The sequence below is a fragment of the Myxocyprinus asiaticus genome, chromosome 35 (assembly GCF_019703515.2).
Source record: "Myxocyprinus asiaticus isolate MX2 ecotype Aquarium Trade chromosome 35, UBuf_Myxa_2, whole genome shotgun sequence".
Classification (NCBI taxonomy): Eukaryota; Metazoa; Chordata; class Actinopteri; order Cypriniformes; family Catostomidae; genus Myxocyprinus; species Myxocyprinus asiaticus.
This window is the reverse complement of record NC_059378.1, coordinates 32,129,277-32,155,485: the sequence shown is the minus strand read 5'-3', so window position 1 is coordinate 32,155,485 and position 26,209 is coordinate 32,129,277. Positions and strand designations below refer to the sequence as shown.

Sequence of the window (26,209 nt, the reverse complement as noted above, 5' to 3'; positions counted from 1 at the left end):
AGATGTATATGTTCAATAGCTAAAGTTATATATATATGGCTAACCTGTGTGTGAAATGGAAGGGTTTGTGCTGTGACTGTACTTTAAATCTTTACATGAGTTATTTATGAGCTCTTTATGTGTATTATTGGTCAGTCAGACCAATAAAATCTTCAAAGTTTTTATACCTTATTTGACATTTTAAATATGCAGAGGCGGGGCAAATTGCACTTAAATGCCGCAAATGATTTGACTAACTATTTTATTAGGTAATATTCAAAGTAATTGAAGCTATCAGAACATGTGGAAAATAAACCTGAGTAGACACTGTAAATAGAGTTTTGTTTTTTACTGTATTCAGAGCTCAGTCTGCAATTTTGGGGTTTCCAGACAGACACCTATAAGCCCTCGTAGCCAATTTCACACACTGATTTGTACCCAATTTAACAATATTTCTGCTGGACAGTGCAGTTATAGCTAATAAATGAATGAATAATTGATTGAATGATTGATTGAATTGCACCTCAATCAGTTATCACCTGTACTTGTATCTTTTTATGATTATACACTATACCTGATGTTATACGCAGATTAATTCTCTACAATGAGAATAGCTCTTAAAAATGTGTAACTGACTTTTCCTAAACAATTACTGATTTAAAAATGGATGTTATGTTAAAACAACCAGAGATTCCCAGAAACTGTAATAGGTTGAAATAGAACAGGAATAGAAAACTGTCAAATGTCAAAACAACAGTCTGATATTGAATACAAACAATTCAGTGAATGCTAACATGAGTTTAAGAATTCATTTATTCTACATGTGTAGATGTTGAAGCAAAGCAATGCGATATTTACAAATTTTGATCATGTGCCATTCATAAAGGTTCTCCCGGTATTGCCACCCCACACTAGGTCTGTGCCCCATCTTGGCCACCCCAGTAAAAATGTCCTGGATACGCCACTGGCTGTCTGGCCTGAAGATCTACTGTTCTTCTGTGAAGAAACTGAACTTTTTTTTACTGATTAAACCCCAACAGAATCAGATAAGCACACTAAAACATACACTACCTGGGTAGTAGGACAATTACTTTTCCCAATTTTATTTTTTGGCCAATTTCTTTTTCAACCAAGTAAAGCTTGAGCTCATATGTATGTTTCAATAATTTATTAATCTGTATTTGCACTGAATCGTGCTGTGGATCATATCACTGCCTTTTCAAGCCTAGGTCTTTAATGTGAGTAAAGTCTATTCTAACTTTGAGCAGAAGCACTACAAATGTAATACACACCAGTGGCATAGCCAGATACTTCGGTAAAGTTGGTTTCACATTCTCACATTCAGACTTCCTTATTCAATACCTTTTTTATAATTATGCATGCAATAGATGATAATATTATTAAATTATTATCACCATGTATGACAACCAACTTCATTCAGCTTAATTGATAAAAATGTGCAATATAAAAATATTGTTTTAATGTCATACTTCATTCGAACATCCACCAAATATCTAACTATGGACCATCTGAGAAGTGTTTACATTTCTACTTTTTCTGTGAACACTATTAGATGGAAGTCACTTCAGCCAACTACAGAAGTTCATCAGCTTGATGTATTATGTCTTCTAATGCTATGCTTTTTGCTGAATTAACAAAACATTTCTGTACTTTATGAAAACACCCAAATCCAATAGTTGTACATCATCATCCTCGTTTACAAGAAGAATGACATTTTCTGGACAAGGGACTATTCCAGGATTCTTCTTAAGGAACCAGAAAGACCCTCTGATGGTTTTCCATCAACCTTTCCGTGCAAAGTTTGTACATCATCAACTGATGTTAAAGCGTGTGGAAGTGGAATGTCTGACTTGATTGGGGAAATTTTGTTTTTGACTGGAAGGGTAACAGGTGAATCAGATGAGACTGGAATTTCATACACGTTTGTGAACCTCTGCTCAGGAAAAACAGGTGACTGCAAAGGAACAAAGGTGTAATCATCAGAATCAGAATCTTCCTCTTGCTCAATCTGGTGATTTTGACATGTTCTAGGGTGACGACGGGGCATTTTCTCTGTAGCCACATCCTCCTCTTCCTCCTCCTCAGAAAGATAACCACAGGAAGTAGGAGATCTCGGTGCAAAGTTCTAGTTGGACCATCATATTTGATCGGCTTAACCATGTACACAGGTGAGTCACCTATTTGTTTGAGTGCCTTATAGATAGTAGATTCCCACCTATTGGTAAGTTTGTGTATGATCCTCTGGCAAAGATTCCTTATGAGGACACTGTCACCCTGTTCCAGTGTTGACTCCCAGACCTACTTATCAAAATGACACTTATAATGGTAAGCTACTTTCTTTGCATTTTCAACTGCAATCCTATAGCTCTCTTCCAGTTGAGACTTCAGAGCTCTCACATATTTAGAGTGAGACTAGAAACTTCTGGTTTGTGTAAATGCTGACATATCTGTTTGCTGCTGATGAAATGTTAATGTTACCATGGCAAAAGGTAAATCTCATTTGTACTGTTTTCCTGGAGTTTGGGTCACTGAAACGACAAAAGTTCCATCGGTTTTAATGAAACACAAGAACATTAGCACTGCGGTCCTTCATGTCAGGGTAAATGACAATTGTCGCCGACAGTCGGAAATTCTCAAAAAAGACTTTGCTTCTTTAGTGGATATGGTTTGTGGTGTCTCCAGTGACACGAGGATTATCGTCTCTGGGCCTTTACTGATGCTTAGGAGAAGCAGTGAACTTTTTAGCAGACTGTTAGCACTCAATGACTGGTTATCCGTGTGCACTTCTTGTAATATTGACTTTGCGTCAGATTGGGACATATTTTGGGAGAGACCTTGGTTTTATTGTGTAGATAGTCTCCATCTAAACAGAAATGCTGCTGTTGTTTTATCAGATAACATCAGAATGAAGATAGTCAATTGCTTGTTAGTATGGTGTCTACATTTATGCTCCATAGTGACCAAAAAAACATCAGTACAATGTCTTTCAACCTCAGAAAACTGCTTTCAGCAGGAGACGTGGTTGTAGACATGGTGACATTCTGCAAGCGTTAAAGGCATACCTTAAAGTGCCCCTGATGATAGGCCAGTATTAAAAAAAAAAAGTAAATTTTAATAATCTTATTGTGGTTAATACTCTTTGCCAGCAGTCATCGCAAAGATGCCTCTTATAAATGTTAGATCATTGTCAAACAAGAGGTTTATTTTTAACACATTTATTGCAACCTTGGATTTAGATTTTTTATTTCTTACAGAAACCTGGTTAAATCGGGAAGAGCATAGCCAACTTCGTAAAGTGTGTCCAACACAATATAATTATTTTAGTAAGCCTAGGCCAAATGGTCGTGAGGGAGGTACTGCAGTGGTTTTTAAAGATCATTTTATTTGCACTGAGCAAAGTGTTTGTGTTTTTTCTTCCTTTGAAGTTCTGCAGTTTAAAGTATCAGGAAAAAAGCCTATATTTTGTTGTGTGATATATCGTCCTACAAATTATAATACTAATTTTAGGGATGAATTCTCATAACTGCTCTCTGGTTTAGTTTTAAAATATGATAAGATGATTATTGTTGGGGATTTTAATTTTCATGTAGACAGGACTGAAGATCCTGGAGTAAACACATTTTTAAACATTACACATTCTTTTAATTTAGAGAAGCATGTATCTGGTCCAACACATAATCGAGGTCATACATTAGATTTGATCTTTATTCTTGGATTAGTTCTGAGCAGTCTGAAAATAGAGGACACTTTTGTGTCAGATCAGAAAAGCATTAACGACAGATAAAAGACAAGTTGCTCCTATCTTTTTCGAATTACAACTCCAGAAATTGTAGATAGATTTTCATCCATTTGTTTTCTGCTTCATCTGATAATTTGGCTCATGATGCCAGCACAACTGTTTAGTTAAAAAAATTATTTATTAGTTATTTGTGTTAGTCTCAGTTAGACTCAGTTGCTCCTTTCAAAACAAGAACTAGGTAAAAAAGTAAATAAATCCCCTTGGAAAAACGACGATGTTCACATTTTAAGGAGAAAGGGTAGGAAGGCAGAACGTGCCTGGAAATCAACTAAACTTCATGTTTACTTTGAGCACATGAAGGATCTCTTGTTGCTGTACAATAAGACAGTTAAAACTGCTAGGACTGCATATTTTTCTACACTAATAACTACCAACTGCCACAATGCTAGGTTTTTGTTTAATACAATTAATAATTGATCAACCCTGTGTCTAATGCTGCTTATTGTCCGATAGATTGTAACACGTTTTTATCTTTTTTGTTGTTGTTGTTAATAAGGTCTCTAATATATGGGCATCAATTATTCCTACGTTACCATTTGTGGAAAAATTGGGTTGAAGGGTGAGTCTGTTGGATTCTTTCTCACCGATTTCAGAGCAGGATCTTTATAAAATTGTACATCATTTGAAACCATCAAGTTGCCATACAGATGTTTTTCCTTTAAGACTTTTAAGTTATTGGGACTTAAGGCCCTGCTTTGTTGTCTATAGTAAATAGCACGCTTGTGTCAGGATGTGTCCCAGAGGAGTTAAAGAATGCGATAGTTCAACCGCTTCTGAAGAAACCCTCATTAGATCCTTCAGTTACAAATAAATATAGACCAATCTCAAAATGACCTTTCATCTCTAAAATAATAGAGAAAGCAGTAGCTAAACAACTGTTGGAGGTAGTGAAGAATAACAATAATTTTTAGATATTTCAGTCAGGTTTTACAGAAATTCACAGTACAGAAACTGCCCTTCTTAAGCTGGCTCTACACTAGCTGATTTTTCCAATGATTTTCAGGTGACAGCTTCATTAACATAATCACTGGCCAGGCAGAGGGAGACAGAGCGTCCATTAGCACCTCTCAGTGGGAGGTGTTAATCACTTGACCATCGGGACTCGAGTTAATGGCTTCAAGCACTGAAAAAACACATCTGTTTTGTTTGAAAAAATAATTCTGTCACTGAGAAGAACTGACAAGATGACATGCTGATCTGAACTTTTTTTTTTATCATACTCAGCTGCATATCATCACAAATGCTGATTAAAATTCATGGTGATTTTTTCATTTCTTCAGAAATAATACAAAAGTAAAAATAATCTTGACAGACATTTTACAGTTTTGGTGCATTTTAAAATATAACCTTGTGAAAGCCAACCAAACCATGAAGAAAATGCAACATCGTAAGTATTTTAGCCCCTGTTTTGGAACAATCAACAAGCTACAGGTCTGAAAATGCCCCAAATCACTCTATTGCAATTGCAATTTTACTCATGTTGTTATTTCAGCGAACATGACAGGGATCAGAGAGAGATAGTTGCAATGAGTTTTTATGTGTGTCACCCCTCCACCATTTTTAATTGGCATGTGTATCATACCTCTGACTGAAGAGAGCGAGATCTCAGCAAAACAGTATGCATGTGTGACACCCTCAGCCAAAACTAGTTGTTTTGAGTCTGCTAGTGTACAGCCAACTTTAGGGTGACCAATGATTTATTGATGGCTGAAGATGCTGGAGAATGCTCCATTTTAGTGTTGCTTGATTTGAGATGAGATGTCCTCTTCAAAACTGAATTGTTGTGTAACGCAAGGATCCTGTGATGAGGAGGAGGGCATGGCCGGGCCGTGATGACCTACGCCTGACGCTGGGTTGTCTAATCAGCTGGAGAGAGATAAGGAGGGGCCGGTATGCCAGTTCAAGAGTGAGAGAGAGACGCGCATGTTGTGTGTGTGCATCTTTGTTTTGTTTGCTGCAAAGCACTTTTATGTTATGTTTGAGTTATGTTCTGTCATTAAAGTTTACGTTGGTGTTCAGCCGGTTCCCGCCTCCTTGCCCATGCTGTGAAACTCGTTACATTGGTGCCAAAACCCGGGAGGGAAGAGGGATGCGCTGTCGGAGAGCCGCTGTTGGAGGGTCGCGACACCGAGGAGGTATGGTACGGTGGTACTGGAGCAGTTCGCCAGGAGGTGGAGGAGCCCGCTGCCATCTGCCAGGGGGTGGAGGAGCTCGCTGCTGGAGGAGCTGCTGCCAGGAGCGGAGGAAATCACTGCCGGCCGACAGGAGGCAGAGGAGCAGCTGACATCTGCCGGGAGGCGGAGGAGCCTGTTGCCATCTGCCAGGAGGCGATGTGCAGTGCCATCACATGGCGTCGCGGAGGACTGCTGCCCAGATGGCCGAGGACAAGGCAACAGTGTGTCTGGGGACCGGCGAGCCACTTTTTCTCTCCCCTCTCCCTCTCCTCGTATCTCTCTTATTTTCCCAGGAGGCAAGGAAGGCCGGCTGGAGGAAGGATGGCCGAAAGTGCAACATCTCCCCTCCAGGAAGGAAGGGGGGGAGTAGGTCAGGCCAGAGGTTTCCCTGGCCTGAATCTGGAGGTGGAGGAGTGTGAAGAGGAGGAGGGCGTAGCCGGGCCTGGATGACGTACGCCTGGCACTGAGTTGTCTAATCAGCGGGAGAGAGATAAGGAGGGGCCGGGACGTCAGTTCGAGAGAGAGAGAGAGACACACGTGTTGTGTGTGTGCGTCTTTGTTTTGTTTGCTGTAAAGCACTTTTATGTTATGTTTGAGTTATGTTCTGTCATTAAAGTTTACGTTGCTGTTCAGCCAGTTCCCGCCTCCTTGCCCATGCTGTGAAACTCATTACAGATCCCTGTTAGGGACAATATTGTTTTAAATATATATGCTACCGCTTGGTTCTGTGATTTGAAATACAACATTTATTTTCATTGCATGCAAATGACCTGCAATTGTATTTGTCGTTGAATCCCAATGATCTGACTAATTTAAATGTTCTTCAGGAGTGTGTAGCAGATATAAAAAATTGGATGGCATGTCATTTCCTTCAGTTTAATACTGATTAAACAGAGCTTGTTATAATCGGCCATGATTCTAAAAAAAAAAAAAAGTCAGATTGAGTTAGCACTTAATAATGTGGTCCCAAATATTCAGCAGGTGGTGAGAAATTTGGGATTTTATATTGATATTAATTTAAACTTTGAATACCATGTCAGTTAGTTCAGTTTTGTTTTTATCAGTTAAGGAACATTTCCAAGGTGAGGCATGTCTTGAGTTTTAAGGATACAGAGAAGCTTATAGAGTTATGTGCTTTTATTTCATCTTGCCTTGACTATTGTAATGCACTGTTTTCAGTTTTAAATCAACGTACTTTAGCACAGCTACAATCGGTGCAAAACGCTGCAGCTAAACTTTTGACATGAACTAGGTCTTTTAATCATATTACTCCAGTTTTAGCTTCTTTGCATTGGTTACCAATTCATTTTAGGGTTCATTTTAAGATTTTATTAATTACATACAGTATAAGGCATTACATGGGTTGGCGCCTGAATATTTAGCAAAACCTTTAAAGGGGTCATGAATCGGAAAATCAAACTTACCATGATATCTTGACATATAAGGGTTCATAGCACTATAAAAAACATACTGCAAATTTCAGAACCGAAAACTTCTTTGTTAGTCCAAAAAAAAGGCTTTATTGAAACCACGGTGCCAAAATGACTTGTTCTCTACTTCCTCCTCATTAATACGTCATAGTGAAATATTACATCAGCACAGGCTAGCCTCTACAGAAACAGATCAACACCTAGTTATCGTCGACACTGCTTAGGCCCGCCGTTAGAATAGAGCAGTGAGATTATTTTTGGAGCAACAGGAGGTGTCACAGTGGCCACGAAGATGTCAAGACATTTTGCAGTGCCGGGTTGTGGGAAACTAGATTTCTTGCATTTGCTTTACAAGGATCCGAACATTAAGAAAGAGTGGCTGACATTTATTTTTAATGAAGTCCCGGATCACGTCGGTAAGAAAGTGTTTGTTTGCTCGCTTCATTTTACCGATGATTCTTTCACAAACAAGACACAGATCGAAGCAGGCTTTGCAGAGAGACTTAAATTAAAAGTTGATGCAGTGCCAGCTATATTGGACCCGACAGTGATGTCGGAACAAACAAGTGTGAGTATCCATGTTAATCATTTTGCTTCGTATGTTACAGACTGTTAGATGTGTACTGAGTATTTGATTTGATCCTAGTGATTTTAGACGCTCGTGTATTAGTTTGAATGCACAAGGATCTCTAAGCAGCATATATTTTCTTGTTCTGCTGGCATGATGGCACAAGTGCCACAGATGCACCTAAAGAGTATTGATATCAATATATTTAAGCAATCTCTTTCCTTTTGAATGAAAACATGACTCATTGTAATGAACAATGTATGCATTTGTCACTACACTGAATATATTATGAAAGATGATTATATGATGAACGACAGTGCGGCAAACACCGGTGAATGTATACTGTATACGCTTACATGTTGCACGGTAAGTGTATTCTTTCACAGTTATAAATGTGATAGCACCATGTATTTACACTTTATTTGGTACTGTTATGCGTTACTCAGCATTTGTAAAACACGGAAATGTTTCACCATTGGAAAATGCCCCAATTATGTAACGATACACACCGTTGTGTTGCGTCTTGGTATAAACAACAATAAAAGTAATACTTATTACACAAATAGACAAGTAAATTACAGTGATTACTTACCACGCTGTCACAGACTGCAGTATCCGTTGTGTTTGTGGAGGGGGTTAATTTTCTTCAAATGCGGGATCGGCTCAAACATGTATGGATGAATTCCTCCGGTTGTCATTTTTTTAATCATCCGAAGTTTTCAAAACAACCCCACACACGCGTAACGGTGGGAGCGTTTACATTTTTATAGTCTTGTTCTTATTATGTGAATGTGTTGGGTTTTACTGTATGTGTTTTTGATTTTATTTTTTTGTGTAGCACCTTGTGCTTAATCGCTAAAAGGTGTTATAAAATTATTATTAATTATTATTGCGAATATAATGAGTTTAAATTTGTTATATTACTAGATTAGTCATTAAGTTTCAATTTTTGGTCCATGTGCAGCACAGTTCAAATTGTTTATTCATTGGGTTAAAAAAAAGTGACCAATTTATGATGTTAACACTCATAAAGTTTTTATTATGGCACACAAACGTATTTCAATTACTGTGGCAGCACAATATATAGTTAATATACTGTACAGTGACTTTAGAAAGTATTCACACACAGGTATTCAGTATTTTGTTCCTGTTACACCACCAGATTCTAAACCAATGAGATATTTTTTCTCCATTCAACAACACATTCAACACATTTCAAGAGGAAAAATGAATCCAATACTATTTTTATGCTGATTTTATCTACTAATTTTGATAATTTTGAAATGATATGGAGTTAATACTTTCTGAAGGCACTACGTATTTATTATGTATACAATATTCCATCTAACAACATGTACACAATCTACCATCTGAAACGGTTATATTTGAGCAAACATTTAAACCTTTGTCTGTAATCCATCTGATACCAGTATTAGAGTTATACATTTTCTTTATCAAGTTTCACACGGAATAACCGTACACTTTGCAAAGCAATATGAAAGCAACCACAGGTAAATACATAAGGTGTGTAAATCACTTAAATGGCACCATTTCACCCACTATTAATTGACCAGTCATGTTCTGGTACTGTAACAAAGGAATCCCCAAATAAATGTGTAGTCTACAAGAATGAAATCTTATGGCTAATATTTAACAGATTTTTAAAGGATTGTATAGAGATGGCCCTTTTTTGGACAGTGTGTTTACTATTTTGATTGTTGATATCTGACAGCTACAGAGAGGTTATAATACATTGACATCAGTAGTTAATTGTGTTAGTCATAAAGTACGGGTCAGTATTCAATATTACACTACGTAACACTGTTTCTATCTTTTTGTTCACACTTATTCTTTCTTTCAAGCAACCTTTGTTTTCTTACAGTGTCTTTCACATCAAATACAAAAATATATTTGTATTGACAATAGCAAATGTCAGTAAATATTAGTTGTCTGCAGACAGTAGGGGGTACAAAGTTCTTAATTTTATTTCTTAATTATTCTTTCATTTTTACTCATATAGGCTTTTAACATATTACATCACTGCATAAATGTAGCGATGTCAATATTAAACAGAATTATGTTTGTGTAAACTTGACAATGTGGGAAAATGAACTAAATTAATTTATTTTAATTATTTTCAGTGTAAACATGCCTCCTCCTTTTTATGATACTTTTTTCAGTTCTTTTTTAAGTTTCAAAGTCGCTACCAACTTCCAATGTTTTGAAAAAAAAATGGGAAAGGACTACAACATCTCCTTTTGTGTTCCACACAAGAGAGAAAGTTATAGTGGTTTGGAACAACATGAGGGTGAGTAAATTACAAAAGCATTTTTCATTTTTGAGTGAACTTTTCCTTTAATGTCGTACTATTAGCAGGTCGTAAACAGAATTTTCTGTAAAAGTCTTCTGTATCCTCCAGTCCACACCCCCGCAAGTTCAGTAATTGCGCCATGCAAATTATGTTCAGCACAGATTTTGTGGACATGTTTACGCTATTAACTGATTTGCATAATTCCTTAAGTAAATCAGGTGCTATAACAATGCAAACAGTGCGTGCAAATAAATTACGCTATCAGCAGATGCAATTCATCCTTAGTTAATTTCCTCAAAGTAAATTATCTTTGTGTAAACTTGACAACATGGGAAATTAGACAAAATGCAAGTTTTTCAGGAGTGTGTAGTAGATATAAGTGTTGTAATTGTTTTCTGTGTAAGGTGTACTGTGCAATAATTCCAGCTCTTTTTTTGAATCAAACATTTGTGGTCAGAAGAACCGCTTGCTATTTTACCTCACCAACATTTGATAAAGAATTGAAAAATACTCTTTAAACCAATGCTAGTGAATGTAAAAGCACACACACTAGCTTACAGGTGAAGTGTGTTTTTTCTGCACCATCAGCCGCACCAAATGGAATTGCTTATTTCCCCCCTCATCTCTCAAACAGGTAGTCCCACCCCAAACTTCCACCATTTGTTGAGCCAAAAAGTTGACATGTCAGGCCGCTCAAACAAACAGAGCAATGTTTTGCCTCAGTCCACTGAGATAGGAGAAAGTATTTTAACATTGAAAAAAAAAAAAAAACACTTCACCTTTAAAGAGTGAAAAACACACACAAGCAAATGCAAACACAGGAAATGGACAAACTTCTCATCCATAATTATAGGTGAAGTTGTAAGTACTGGGTTCCTTGGGCACAGGGGGCGGTGCTTCAGGGATCGTAATGTTTTCCAAATCAAGGAGGCGGAGCTTCATTTCCATGCTCATTAATGTGTTGAGGTCACTTCGTGTGAGGTCACTCCCCAACTCCTTCCCCAAAAGAGCAGAGAGCCCGTCCATCCAGATGCAATACTGCTCAACAATAAACACACAGTACAACAGAACATGTACAGTACATGGGCTTGATTCCTTATAGCTTTGCTGGTTTTTAATGTGTAAAGACATTCTAAAAATAGTGGAACCTCAGCAGGAAAGAAGACTGAACACATTTGTGATCTAATAATTAAACACATTTCAGTGTGTTTTTGAATCTGACCTCATATTTGTTGGGTGCCACAAAGTTGAGCGCTTCATCAGGATCATAGAGGATGGAGAAAGCCAACTCCAACACTTCCTAAAAACAGATTATTCAAGAGATATTTACAGATATTTCTATATATACAGCATTTCCAGTTAGAGTATTATGGAGCAATCTGTATGATTGTTGCCTTTTAGGTTCTAACATACATTTTAAAGTTGAAGTATGTAATTTCTGCAACACTTGTGCCACTGAATGGAACTGGAAACAGTGTTTTCAAAACAGTTTTCAGGGGGTGGGGGGGTTACAACAAATAAAATAACAGCAGTGTATCTAAAATCGGCAAGAAGTAAAGCTAAGCAGTACACATTAATTTGCATAACTCATTCATAACGCAAAGCATTGCTGGAAACTGCAGCGCGGCTTCTTATAACAGTATTATTAGACACAGACTGCACACCTTGCTGAATAATGTGCACACCTGACAGAAACGCAGGAAATAAATGAAAAATATTACTTTGTGGCTATTTGAGTCTTTGAGGCTTATTTTGTGTAAAGGATAACAGAAAATGTGCATGTCAAATCATTAGGGATTTTTCATTTTTTCTCAGGAATAGGCTATTTAAACACAAAACTCACATAGAGTGAAAATATGAGCAATTAATCTGGAAAATAACCAAACCATCCTATCTGCAAAGAAGCTCTCTAAGAGGTATGTGTTTATTCTTTATATTTGTTTACAAATATATATTGCAAAGTGTTGTGTTTATAGGCCCTAGTTAAAATATTTAATTGTTTTAATTTTTATTCACTTTGCACACATTCTGGCCAACTTTTTGTTTTCATTGATTTTGTTGCTCTAAATAAACATTTACACTGTTACGTGGGTAGTTGTAATTGAATTTCAAGCATTGTCAGCAGTGTCCTATTCTATTAAAACTATTTTAAACAGCATTTTCTTATTTTGTGTAACTTTAATGGGTAACATTTATGGTTGTATTTGTTAACATTAGTTTACTTCATTAGTAAACATGAACTTACAATGAACAATACTTAATAATCTTGGTTAATGTTAATTTCTACATACAGTTGAAGTCAGAAATGTACATACATTTAGGCTGAAGTCATTAAACTATTTTTTTAACCACTCCACAGATTTCATATTAGCAAACTATAGTTTTGGCAAGTCATTTAGGACATCTACTTGTGGATGACACAAGTAATTTTTCCAACAATTATTTACAGACAGATTGTTTCACTTTTAATTGACTATATCACAATTCCAGTGGGTCAGAAGTTTACATTCACTAAGTTAACTGTGCCTTTAAGTGGCTTGGAAAATTCCAAAAATTATGTCAAGCCTTTAGACAATTAGACAATTAGCTTCTGATAGGCTAAATGGATAATTGGAGTCAATTGGAGGTGTACCTGTGGATGTATTTTATGGCCTACCTTCTAACTCAGTGCCTCTTTGCTTGATACCATGGGAAAATCAAACGAAATCGGCCAAGACCTCAGAAAAAAAAAAAATTGTGGACTTCCACAAGTCTCATTCATTCTTGGGAGCAATTTCCAAATGCCATGAAGGTGCTACGTTCATGTGTAAAACAATAGTACGCGAGTATAAACACCATGGGACCACACAGCCATCATACCTCTCAGGAATTCTGTCTTCAAGAGATGAACGTAGTTTGGTGCGAAAAGTGCAAATCAATCCCAGAACAATGGCAAAGGACCTTGTGAAGATGCTGGAGGAAACAGGTAGACACGTATTTATATCCATAGTAAAACGAGTCCTATATCGACATAACCTGGAAGGCTGCTCAGCAAGCAAGAAGCCAAAGCTCCAAAAAAGCCAGACTACAGTTTGTAAGTGCACATGGGGACAAAGATATTACTTTTTGGAGAAATTTCCTCTGGTCTGATGAAACAAAAATTTAACTTTCTGGCCATAATGACCATTGTTATGTTTGGAGGAAAAAGGGTGAGGCTTGCAAGCCGAAGAACACCATCCCAGCCGTGAAGCATGGGGGTGGAAACATCATGTTGTGGGGGTGCTTTGCTGCAGAAGGGACTGGTGCACTTCACAAAATAGATGGCATCATGAGGAAGGAAAATTATGTGGATATTTTAAAGCAACATCTCAAGAAGTCAGCCAGGAAGTTAAAGCTCGGTAGCAAATGGGTCTTCCAAATGGACAATGACCCCAAACATACCTCTAAAGTTGTAGCAAAATGGCTTAAGGACAACAAAGTCAAGGTATTGGAGTGGCCATCACAAAGCCCTGACCTCAATCTGATAGAAAATTTGTGGGCAGAACTGAAAAAGCATGCGTGAGCAAGGAGGCCTACAAACCTGACTCAGTTACACCAGTTCTGTCTGGAGGAATGGGCCAAGCTTGTGGAAGGCTACCCAAAAGGTTTGACCCAAGTTAAACAATTTAAAGGGAATGCTACCAAATACTAACAAAGTGTATGTAAACGTCTGACCCACTGGGAATGTGATGAAAGAAATAAAAGCTGAAATAAATCATTCTTTCTACTATTATTCTGACATTTCACAGGGAATGTTTTCTACGATAAATACTAAGGTGTATGTAAACTTCTGACTTCAACTGTATACTAGTCCATTTTTAACATTAACAATTTTATAAGTTAACATTAGTTAATACAATATGAATTAACATGAACAAACAATAAACAATTGTATTTTTATTAATTTACATTAGCCAAGATTAATAAATGCTGGAAAAGTTTATTACACATTGTTTTTGTAAAATATTACCTAGTAATTATCATACTTGCAGTTTCCATGACCTCAATAATTGAGACATTGGTTTATTTGTACTTCTAGAAAAAGGCTGAAAAGTGATCATAATAAGGCAATAAAATGGTGACTTGTCACAGCACCTAAAATACATATATTCCCTTGTAGTGAGAATCACACTGGCACCAACTGAAATGAACTGGGCCTCACACAAGAGGTGTGTATGTGTGTGTTTATTAATATCAGATGGCCCCTCCCTCCATCCTCGGGGCACCAGCTAAGGAGTTTGAACTTAACAGTAAAATAATGATCCACATGGACCATTGAATATATTAGAAATATGTAAATTGGAGGGAGCTGGTCATCTGATTAATCTGAAGGATTCATGAGATTCAGCCTAACCCTTTAGAACTCTTCTGTATCATCAACACAATGAACACACAGTTGTAATAAAATGAGTTTTATTTACAAAAAGATTAACAAAAATAACAAAATGGTACTAATATCCTAAAAAATAAAATAAACGAATAGGTAAATCATGTGCATAGGATGGAAAGATGCAAGTGGTTGAATTGGATGTAGAAATGGCAAAGTATGACTATTATCTTATGAAAGATAATTTGCTGTTTCTCTGTTAATTAATAAGGTGAAATCCTTATTCCTAATTAAACAAATAACGTAAAGATTATTTGTAAAACATTTGATACACAGGTTATGTAATCTAAAGAACATTAGAATATCATAAACTGATAGTATACACTAATGCCAAGGTCTCTGGAAAGAGGTTTAGTAATGATATTTACATTGTCCTTGATTGAATGACGAGTTTGGTTATAGCAATGTGTTCCACTGGGGCTCAGGGCCACATTGCAGTGTGGAAGGAGCTGGATTTCATTTTAACAGCCTTGGACATGAAAGAGCTGAGGAATACTGATCTCCTTGAAGGACCAAGAGGGTTCTTGCAATCTGAAACACGCAGATATACTGCCCTTGTGTCGGTGCATTATTCATCATTTGGAACACGCAGATGCATGAAACATGAAGAGAGGTTTACTCGCCAGAGCTAAACCTTGTCGCTGTAGTTATCTCCCTGGTATAGGGATTCCGAACTTGCCGTTGCAATAGTCTCTTATAGTGAGACTTGGTTCTTGGTTGATCTTCTTCTGTCCCTTGGATGGAGACTAAGAACATTGGATGATCTGTTATCCTCTCTCTCATGGAGTGAGGCTTTGCACGTTGGTTGGTGTGTATTCTGTTACATCTCCTACCACTCAGGCCAGAGATTCAGAATGTTGCTTCTCTCTTAGAATGAAACCAGAACAAAGGTGTTTTTCTGTTATCCTGTTAGTGTCTTCTTCCGAGACTCAGGACAAAGGTGTTTTAGAAGTGTGTTCTGTTAATGACCCCCTGGACAGGGACTCAGGAGGTTGATTATTATTCTGTTATTGCTCCCAAACTCAAACAGCCAGGAAGTCAGAACAAAGGTGTGGTCATCCGGAGGATAGTTTTATTCCTTCCTGATGAGGAGATTTCAGTTTGGCGCTTCTTGTTTCAGGATTATGATTGGCTGCTGAGATTGGAGGGGGCCCATACAGTGTGGCTCACCCTCCCTTCTCTGTGTGGAACATTTGCATATTTTAAAGTACATAGTTAGAACAATGTCTTTAAAGTCTCATCTATGCATTGTTCCTTTTCCAAACCTCTTCAAAAATACTCTTTGCCTTTTTTTTGAAGATATAAAGAACAAAAATGATATTGAAAGATTAAATATTATGCATGCATTAATTTATACCACCATAGTTCAGTTTGTGTGAACTATTGTTCTAATTGAACAACTGCAATTTACATAAACAATTCTGTGAACAAACATGGAGTGGATGTGCTGCAGTTGGTGTCTATGTTAGGAATAAAAGTTTGTGTATAAAGATTTGTCTTTGTGGCTACTGTGTTTCAGCTTTTGCAACATGGTAAGTTAATGCTGCTTCGAGAGGTCTTGAAGATATTTATGGCCCTTCTCGCCTCTTGTATTAGGTCAAACCTTAGGATGGGGGTTTAAGATGTTGCTAAGAAACCACTCATGAACCAATGAGAAGTCTTTTCCAACATGTTGGAAGGTCCGGGGCCTTACTTTCGTAAGTATCTGGTAGTTGTCCAAGCAGCTTATCTGATGGCTGTGCTTGGCATTTGTTTGTGTTGGTCCTGCTACGATCCAATCAAATTTGAGCCACTCTTCTTTGCCTTGACAGTTAGAGAAGGGCTCTGCCATAAACTGGCTCATGGAATGTCATCTGGGGCCGGTTGCACCAGCTGGACGTAAAAAAGTTGGGAGTAAGCCCTATGCTGGGCTTAGCTACGTCCAGCCTTGAGATAAATATTTACACCTGTTGCACCATCTAAACTACGACTAGGTGCAGCTACGCCCAGCGTAGACGATGCGCGTCCACACTGAAAAATTCTACCGCAGCGATAGTTGCCATGTCATTCACGTTGCTATGGTTTCAAACTTAAATTTACTGTTGAATAGATTAAAAATGACGTCAGACACCAGTCATGAAGGTAACATTGCCTCTTAAAAATAGTAGGCTAATAAATAGCAATAAACCTGTTTCCACTGGGTGTACGGAGTAGCCTACACAAATTTATGAAACAAGTTTTACTTTAATGAAGCTGCTTAGCTGTATCTCTTGCAGAGAATCCCAACCCGCCTTAAGCACCGCAGACAGCTCCGAAAAACACAGCAACTGTACCTGCTCGAAGGACAAGAGACCCGGATCTCCAAACTGTGTTACTGGAGAAAATTAATTATTTGAGTGGAGATGGAGAAGTTAAGGGTGGAAAAGGAGAAGCTTGAGCTCGAGAAACTGAAACTTGCCTTAGAAATTCAGCTATTACAGCGAAGGGCCAGCTACACAATCGAGAATGACTGTGTTTTTATGAACATCTAAATAATCTCATACACCCCTTTAATCTAAGTAAATATACTGAGAATCCCTGAATAAACACAATTAAATCAATAAATAATTAATTCTAACAATTCAGCCCTGCTAAAACGAAATCTTTCAATGAGCTCTCTATCCCCATATACACTATATGGCTAAAAGTTTGTGGACACCATATGTGCTTGATGAGCATTTGATTTCAAAACCTTAGGCATCAATTTCCCCCTTTGCTGTAATAACAGCATCCACTCTTTTGGGAAGGCTTTCCACTATACTGTATGTAGTAACATGGCTGCAGGTATTTGCTCTCATTCAGACACAAAGCTATCAGTGAGGTCAGGAAGTGATGTTGGTCGATGGGGCCTGACTTACAGTTGCTGTTCCAATTCACCCCAAAAGTGATCAGTGGGGTTCAGGTCTGGGCTTTGTGCAGGCCAGTCAATTTCTTCCACGCCAGACACAGTAAACCATTTCTTTATGGACCTCACTTTGTTCACAGGGGCATTGTCATACTGGAACAGAAAAGGGCTATCCCCAAACAGTTGCCACAAATTTGGAAGCACACAAAGCCCAAGCCATTACATAAAGAGACATTAAGATTTTCCTTTACTGGATTTAATGGAGAAACCAAATTCGTTAATTAGAAGGGGGTGTCCACAAACTTTTGGCCATATAGTGTATATAGGATTGGTGCAGTCTCTCATTATTCTTTCACGCCTGAAAGTCCGCTGATCATGTAGCCTGTATATTAGTCGCGCCATTGTATCAATGTTTTTATTTCGTTATTATTGTCACTGGAAACAAATCAAGACTTTTCACTTTACACCTGCCTTTGATTAGGCGTAAGGACGCAGCACTACACCTAGATGGTGCAAAAGGTATAAATTATATGAAAGACTTAAGGCGCATTTTAGGTCCAGCCTAACCTTACAACTGAGTGTACGTCCAGCTGGTGCAACTGGCCCCTGGTCAGATGGTTCACCACACCCTTATGCACGCATGTACATTTTAACCTAACATCTAATTGTTGGGAAAAAAGCTATTGGACAGGTTATTTGTCATCTACTGAGCTATACAGTATAGTGCTTCTTTTTTAGTGCTTTCTATTAAAAAAATCTGCTCATCACGTTTGTTGTGGTTCTATGGATGTTTTAAAGTTATGACAATTTTCACACCAGGGGCCCATTTTCATGATTTCACCTAGGGCCCCACAAACCCACAGCCCGGCCCTGGCTCCATTGATTATAAACAGGAGTGATTGTTTTATCACGTGACTCGCTTGCAGAGACACAATATAGCAATGCGCTTCCTTGGCTTACTGCGCGTTCGTAAAGCGTCCAATGAGCTGCGGAATGCTGCGAGCACGAGCGAGAGAGATGCATTGTTATTATTATCATTACTTGGTACTATTGAGAAATGTATGATATTCAGCTTTTAAAAAATTTTATTAGCATTTTTGGATTTTAGAAATGTTTCTCACACGGCACCTCTAATCTCGCCAGATGGCACCCCGGTTGGGAAATGCTGTAATAGACCAATCATCTGTATAACTTACTGCATTGTATGCTTGCTGTTTGCGTGAAATTTGTCAGTTCTCGATGCCACAGCAAAAACAAAAATGTCATTAAACACACTCCTTTATTTTTGTAAGTTAGCACAAATAAAAAAAAAATAATACAAATTCTGGGTCATTTAAAAAATGTTTCATTTCTCATATTACTCATTTATTATTTTATTTGCTTTTTATTACATGTTAAAATTCATACTTTTCTAAATGCAACTACAAAAGGATGTGTAATCTGTATATGTCATGTATTGTAATTTGAAGTAGTGCTGTCAATTGATTAAAAGCATTTATTTAATGTTTTAATTTTATTTAATTTTACATAGATTAATTAATAACAATTAATCGCATATATCAATAGTCAAGAGTCTTCAGCACAAAAATGAACCTACATGAATTACAGTTATATTTTATATTACATGTATGCAGTGTTGGTAAAATTACTCAATTTCTATACTATTTCTAAAAGTAATATATTGATGTGGCATCTGTACTTTTTACTTAAGTAAAAGTTATCCATTAAAATACTAAAGTAAAAGTAAAAAGTACCTGATTTTAAAAGTACTTTAAATATAAATGTAAAAGTAAATACTGCAAATTCAAATCTATTCATCTTTAAAATGCGACCCATCCATGTTGATACTTTTAAAGCCACATAATTGAGTCTTAGACAGGTAGTATAGGATACAATAAGTGAGTTCAGTACAATAAGTAAAGCTAAATTTACAGCACAGGTAGATAAGGACAGGGCATTTTATTCAGAAAATAAGCTGTAGTTCATGGAAAAGAACATGAACAGTATATAATTCATTCAAACGACAACATAATTAATTTTACTGTGTATAAATCCCTGAAAATTTTTTAGTTGAAGTTAGCAACACTACAAGCTATTAAAAATGGGGCCTAACTACATTGGAGCATTATTTTATATATATACATATATATATATATATATATATATATATATATATATATATACTGATATATATATATATATATATATATATATATATATATATATATATATATATACTGTATATATATACAGTTGTGCTCAAAAGTTTGCATTCCCTGGCAGAAATTGTGAAATTTTGGCATTGATTTTGAAAATAAACTGTCTTTTATTTAAGGATAGTGATCATATGGAGCCATTTATTATCACATAGTTGTTTGGCTCCTTTTTAAATCATAAAGATAACAGAAATCACCCAAAAGTTTACATACCCTTGAATGTTTGGCCTTGTTACAGACACACAAGGTGACACACACAGGTTTAAATGGCAATTAAAGGTTAATTTCCCACACCTGTGGCTTTTTAAATTGCAATTAGTGTCTGTGTATAAATAGTCAATGAGTTTGTTAGCTCTCACGTGGATGCACTGAGCAGGCTAGATACTGAGCCATGGGGAGCAGAAAAGAAGTGTCAAAACACCTACATAACAAGGTAATGGAACTTTATAAAGATGGAAAAGGATATAAAAAGATATCCAAAGCCTTGAAAATGCCAGTCAGTACTGTTCAATCACTTATTAAGAAGTGGAAAATTCGGTCAGGCAGACCAAGAAAGATTTCACACAACTGCCAGAAGAATTGTTCGGGATACAAAGAAAACCCACAGGTAACCGCAGGAGAAATATAGTGCTCTGGAAAAAGACAGTGTGGTTGTTTCAAGGAGCACAATATGACAATACTTGAACAAAAATGAGCTGCATGGTCAAGTTGCCAGAAAGAAGCCTTTACTGCACCAATGCCACAAAAAAGCCTGGTTACAATATGCCCGACAACACCTTGACACGCCTCACAGCTTCTGGCACACTGTAAGTGTGATGAGACCAAAATAGAGCTTTGTGGTCACAACCATAAGCGCTATGTTTTGAGAGGGGTCAACAAGGCCTATAGTGAAAAGAATACCATCCCCACTGTGAAGCATGGTGGTGGCTCACTGATGGTTTGGGGTGTGTGAGCTCTAAAGGCATGGGAAATCTTGTGAAAATTCATGGCAAGATGAATGCAGCATGTTATCAGAAAATACTGGCAGACAATTTGCATTCTTCTGCACGAAAGCTGCGCATGGGACGCTCTTGGACTTTCCGGCAGGACAATGACCCTAAGCACAAGGCCAACTTGACCCTCCAGTGGTTACAGCAGAAAAAGGTGAAGGTTCTGGAGTGGCCATCACAGTCTCCTGACCTTAATATCATCGAGCCACTCTGGGGAGATCTCAAACGTGCAGTTCATGCAAGACGACCAAAGACTTTGCATGATCTGGAGGCATTTTGCCAAGACGAATGGGCAGCTATACCACCTGCAAGAATTTGGGGACTCATAGACAACTATTACAAAAGACTGCACGCTGTCATTGATGCTAAAAGGGGTAATACACAGTATTAAGAACTAAGGGTATGCAGGCTTTTGAACAGGGGTCATTTCATTTTTTTCTTTGTTGCCATGTTTTGTTTTATGATTGTGCCATTCTGTTATAACCTACAGTTGAATATGAATCCCATAAGAAATAAAAGAAATGTGTTTTGCCTGCTCACTCATGTTTTCTTTAAAAATGGTACATATATGACCAATTCTCCAAGGGTATGCAAAATATATATCTCAGCATAAAACTGCACTTGAACAGATACAACATTATGTAAATAAATTAATCAAAAACCTGACAGAAAACCTGACCGCTCCAGACTCTGTTGCGGGCCATGGTCACTGACAGTTTCTGCCTGTCAATCATTTTGTGTGTTCTCATAGTGTTTTTAGTGTTCTCATAGTGTTTTTAGTGTTCATAGTGTAATTGCAATGAACTGTTGAGGCATTATGCCATTTTTATGCCAACAGATGTCAGTTGTGGGCACTATTATGCTGTTTTTAACAATAGATTCTGATCTCAATAAAGCTCATTTAGGATCTTTGGAGTGCAGGGTTTTGGAAAGAGGGGGCGTGGCTAATTCAACGACTCAGTCTCATGGAAGTAGATCGCTTACAGCACCTTTAATAGTGTGATGGTGAATATGTTGTTTTTGTTTTACCTTGTTTTGTTTGAGCGCACTCTTCTCTTTCATGTGAGGACAGTCTTTCCCAGTCAATACTGCTTTAATATCAGACACTGAAACTGTGGGACAATGACAGTTAGTTATTGTGCAAATACATGTGGATAGTGGTTTTATATTCATATGGATGCTCTCACTTTTATCTGTGAGCAGTTCAAAAGGAACTTCGCCCTGTGGAGACTCATCCAGATCACCATAATGCAGAACTTTATGATTCAAAGACAGACGACAGAACCAAAACTTTTCTGTTAGAAAAAAACAAATGAAATAATTATTACACACTATAGGTGCTAAAAAAGAAAATAAATCAAATATAAAATTAAAAATGTTTCAAATGAAAGCTTTATAACAATGCTGATTTTTAATGCTCTCATTGGCAGATATGAGGTTAGATATTATCATAATATCATTGGCAGATATTTGGTTAAGTCACCTTGTCTTCGTCTGTTGGCAAGTTTGCGGAAACAGCTTCCTTCACACAGACGATTCAGTCGCTGTTGTTTGATGAGCTCTACAATCTCTGGCTGAATACGATCACGCAGCTCACTAACAAACAAAACATAATCACGTGTTACTAAAGACATCAAGTACAGAGTGTGGGCCATAAGTCTTAGACCACATTGAAAATCTAGGATTTTCTGCCATTTAAAACTGGATATAAACAAAGTTTCAGATTTGGAGAAACTTAAAACAAAGTTCTGACATAAAAATCATTGGTGTAGATGAAGATAGTGTGGAACATTTTATGATTGCTCATCAAAGGTTCCGTTAAATGGAAATTTTTGGGGTCCAAGCACATGTGAAGTGAAAATAATCAAATTTGATAAAATCGATACTGTAGATGCCCTGGACACAGTTGCTGTTTTGTCAAATTTCAACTGCTTTTATTAGAGCAGCACAATTAGGAATTTCCTAAGTTACAGCACCCCTATCATCGGAAATTAATAAAATTTGGCATGTGACCTCAGAATGTTCAGTCCATGTGTAGTAAGTTTTGTTAAGTTTGGATATTGCCCTCACAAGATATAGACCAATTATTCATTATGAGCAACACCAACATATTGGCATATAACTCTGAAGTGTTTTGACAAATCAATATTCTTTGAACAACATTTGTCTCTAGATGATGCAAAAAAAAAAAAAAAAAAAAAAACTAAAAAGAAAACTAAAATGGTAATCCACATGACCATATGATTTTTGGGGCACAGAAGGATTCAGAGGAAATATGATTTTTTTTATTCTAGCCTGTATGGTTTCGGCGCTATTAGCAAAAACATGAATTAGCTTTTTTTTTTTTTAACAATATTTTTGACTTATTTGGGATAATAAAATGGAAAATTTGATTTTTTAAGTAAAACTAAATAAAGTAAAAAACAAACAAACAAACAAAACACTGAAAATAAACAAATGTAAATAATAAGCATAACCAAAAAAATAAATAACTAACATTTCCATACAGCTACATATACAAATAGAATATACCCTCTTTAACCTCTTCATACACAAATTCTTACTGTACTGATGTGATCCCCCACATGAGTTATCACACGCTGTATTTAAAAAAATGTCACCTTACACTTCACAGAAGACGTACCGGAGGACAGATTGGATATTATCAAACATATAGTGTGATACTATATATAATGATTAATCATGATAGATAAGATGCAACTGCGAACGCGATTACTGGTATTTGTGCAGATATGTTGATTATGTTGCAAGCATGGGATTCTGAGTTTGTCAAGCATAGATGGCTCTAAAAACTAGCCCTTTCACTTGTTGCCCTGGAAGTGGTAAGAATGAGTGACGGATGAAAAAGGAGAAGGCTCAAGTGAACTAACTAGTTTATAGATTCAATTTCTCTGACGTCACACCACACTTCCGAGTTCTTTTGAGCAGCAGATTTCAATGGTGGATATGGGCAGCACAACAGTTTTTAATATTTTAAACATAATATAATGTTATACTGTTTGTCATTGTTAATAAAAGTTATTATAAAGGGATATCTATAGTTTACAGTGAAGAAATTATGTAGGTTCTTTCTGAATTATAGGAAAAAAGTTCTGATTCAATAGGCCTGAATGACTATGTCAGACATGTAACAGGCTGATGAATACACATCCTTACATGCTTAACACACCTCTAAAGCCTGAGCAATGTGGCATATGAAAATGAAAACTACCATCAGACATGCAATATGTGTCTTAAATGCTTAAATTAACCAAATACTGTAAATAATAATATTGGATTTAAATATTATCATATTCAATTTCATTTCAATTTAACAATTGTTACTTACTGCATTAAAAATAAATGCAAATAAATAATTTTAGCAGTATGACTATTTTTATTTGCATATCCTTTTACAAACAGCCCCAGCTTTGCGATGGTGGTGATGAGGTCCTGTTCTTCCAGTCAGACCTTCCATGGGTTTTGTTCATATAAAATCATCATTAGATAATTTTTTTACCTCATATATGTTACAGTGATTGATTGCACTCTGGAAATTAAAAACAGTTGTTTATGGGGAGTCGCGTGGCGCCATGCGAGGGTCGGACGTGTGAATAGCGAGCTCTGCACACTTTGCTAGTTTTAATGCTTTTTATGTCATAAACCGGTGAGATTCGATACACTCAGATTCTTGACTGTTCTAGGAAGACAATATGTCAAAGAATTCAAAATCCTCGGGCTCTGGAGACATTAAAAGACACTTATGTGCTCAAGCTGAAGCCCCTGAGGAGGCCGCAAGCCCGGGACTCAATTTGGACAGTGCAGTGAAAGAGATTCAGCATCAACTGTTGAACATGTCAGCAATGCTGGCAAAGGTCATTGCTGACTTAGAGGATCTTGCTGTAATACGTCGATCGATCACTGCCATGGAGACGAAATTCACTGAGATGGTTACAAGAGTGTCGGATGTTGAGAAACGGATCGATTATCTGGAGTCATCGGAGATGAAATTAGCTGCTAATCCACTAGTGACCAAGTTAGACTTGGAGCGTGTCTGGGAAAAGTTGGAAGACTTGGAGAATTGTAGCCGGCGAAACAACATCCAAATTGTTGGAATTCCTGAAGACAAAGAAGGTCGAGATATGGTGAAATATCTGGATGGGCTCTTCCTGAGTCTGCTCGACATAACATGCCATAAGCTGGAAATCGAGCAAGCTCACAGATCTGAGATCATCCGATAAAGATCTCATGTTATGCGAGGCGAGGAGTAAAGGAAGGCTTTCTTGGAAGAACCACAATATTTTCTTGTTCCCAGACTTTAAGAATTTGACAAGAGAGAAACGTGATCGATTCAAGGAATGCAAGAAACTCTTACATCAACGGAAAGTCGCTGTTCCCGGCCAAATTGAGAACAGATACTAAGGATGGCCGCAAAATATTTACATGCCCACAGCAAGCGATGTCCTTAGAAAGTCAATGGAGTGATATTTTGTGTCATATTGTGTGATATTTTCTATGCAGCCAAGTGGGCCTGACTCACTGAACATTCACTTGACCATCCAAAGAAACTAAGCACCTTCTTTGTTTCTTTTTGTGCTGGTTCCACCTAGAGGCTGGAGATTGTTTTGTGGGATAGCACTCCTTTGGGACAGTTTGTGGATGAATCTGAATGTTCTTTGTGCTTTCACCTCCTGTTGGTTGGAGTTTGTTTTGTGTAATATTTCTTGCAAAAGTGATTAGGGAATCTGTTGCACTCATGTAACAGCCAAGTGGGCCTGACTCACTGAACATTCACTTGACTGTCCAAGGAAACTGGGCGCCTTTTTTGTTTCTTTTTGTGCTGGTTCCGCCTAGCGGCTGGAGTTTGTTTTGTGGAGGAACACGCCTTCGGAGCAGTTATGTGGATGAATCTACACGTTCTTTGTACTTATGCCTCCTATTGGCTGGAGTTTGTTTTATAGATTATTTTATGTTGTGTAATTCTGTCTCACAAAATTTGTATAGAAGCACAGGACTTGAGCAATCCAATGGCAAAGTTGTCGCGGCGGCTCTCGTAGGCGTGCATGGACTGTTTGAGTTTAGAGGGATGGACGCCGGTAGGCGCTGTTGTGCACGTTTTTCTTTTTTCTGTGTTTATTGTTCGGGGTTTGATTGTTGCACTAATGTTGGAATGCGGTCGTTATAATTTTAATTTTTACACATAATCTATTTTCTAATATGTCAAAAGGTCAAATGTTAATATGAACAGATTGTCTCTCTCCACATGGAATGTGAATGGGTTGGGGCACCCCATGAAAAGAAGGAAGGTAATTTATTTTCTTAAACGTAAGAAATATGATATAGTGTTTCTTCAAGAAAATCTTTCTTCTTCAAGAAAATATTTCCCCGCAGGAAGCTGGAAAATTTGGGAAGATATGGGGTGGACATGTTTTCTTTAGTACTGGCTCAAGTAAG

General features: G+C 37.2%; 1 protein-coding gene across 5 annotated transcripts in view; it reads right to left on the bottom strand.

The window, feature by feature from the left end:
- Nucleotides 1-8,989: 8,989 nt before the first annotated feature.
- elmo2 (engulfment and cell motility 2) overlaps nt 8,990-26,209 on the bottom strand; it is a 216,402-nt gene continuing 199,182 nt past the window's right edge. For all 5 annotated transcript variants that reach the window (XM_051672277.1, XM_051672279.1, XM_051672278.1 and 2 more), the window contains 5 exons: nt 22,239-22,351; nt 21,943-22,050; nt 21,785-21,867; nt 11,505-11,582; nt 8,990-11,320 (listed from right to left, as the gene is read on the bottom strand). In XM_051672277.1, coding sequence (XP_051528237.1) covers nt 11,120-11,320; nt 11,505-11,582; nt 21,785-21,867; nt 21,943-22,050; nt 22,239-22,351 — 583 coding nt within the window. In that variant the 3' untranslated portion in view covers nt 8,990-11,119. The remainder of the gene's footprint in view (nt 11,321-11,504; nt 11,583-21,784; nt 21,868-21,942; nt 22,051-22,238; nt 22,352-26,209) is intronic.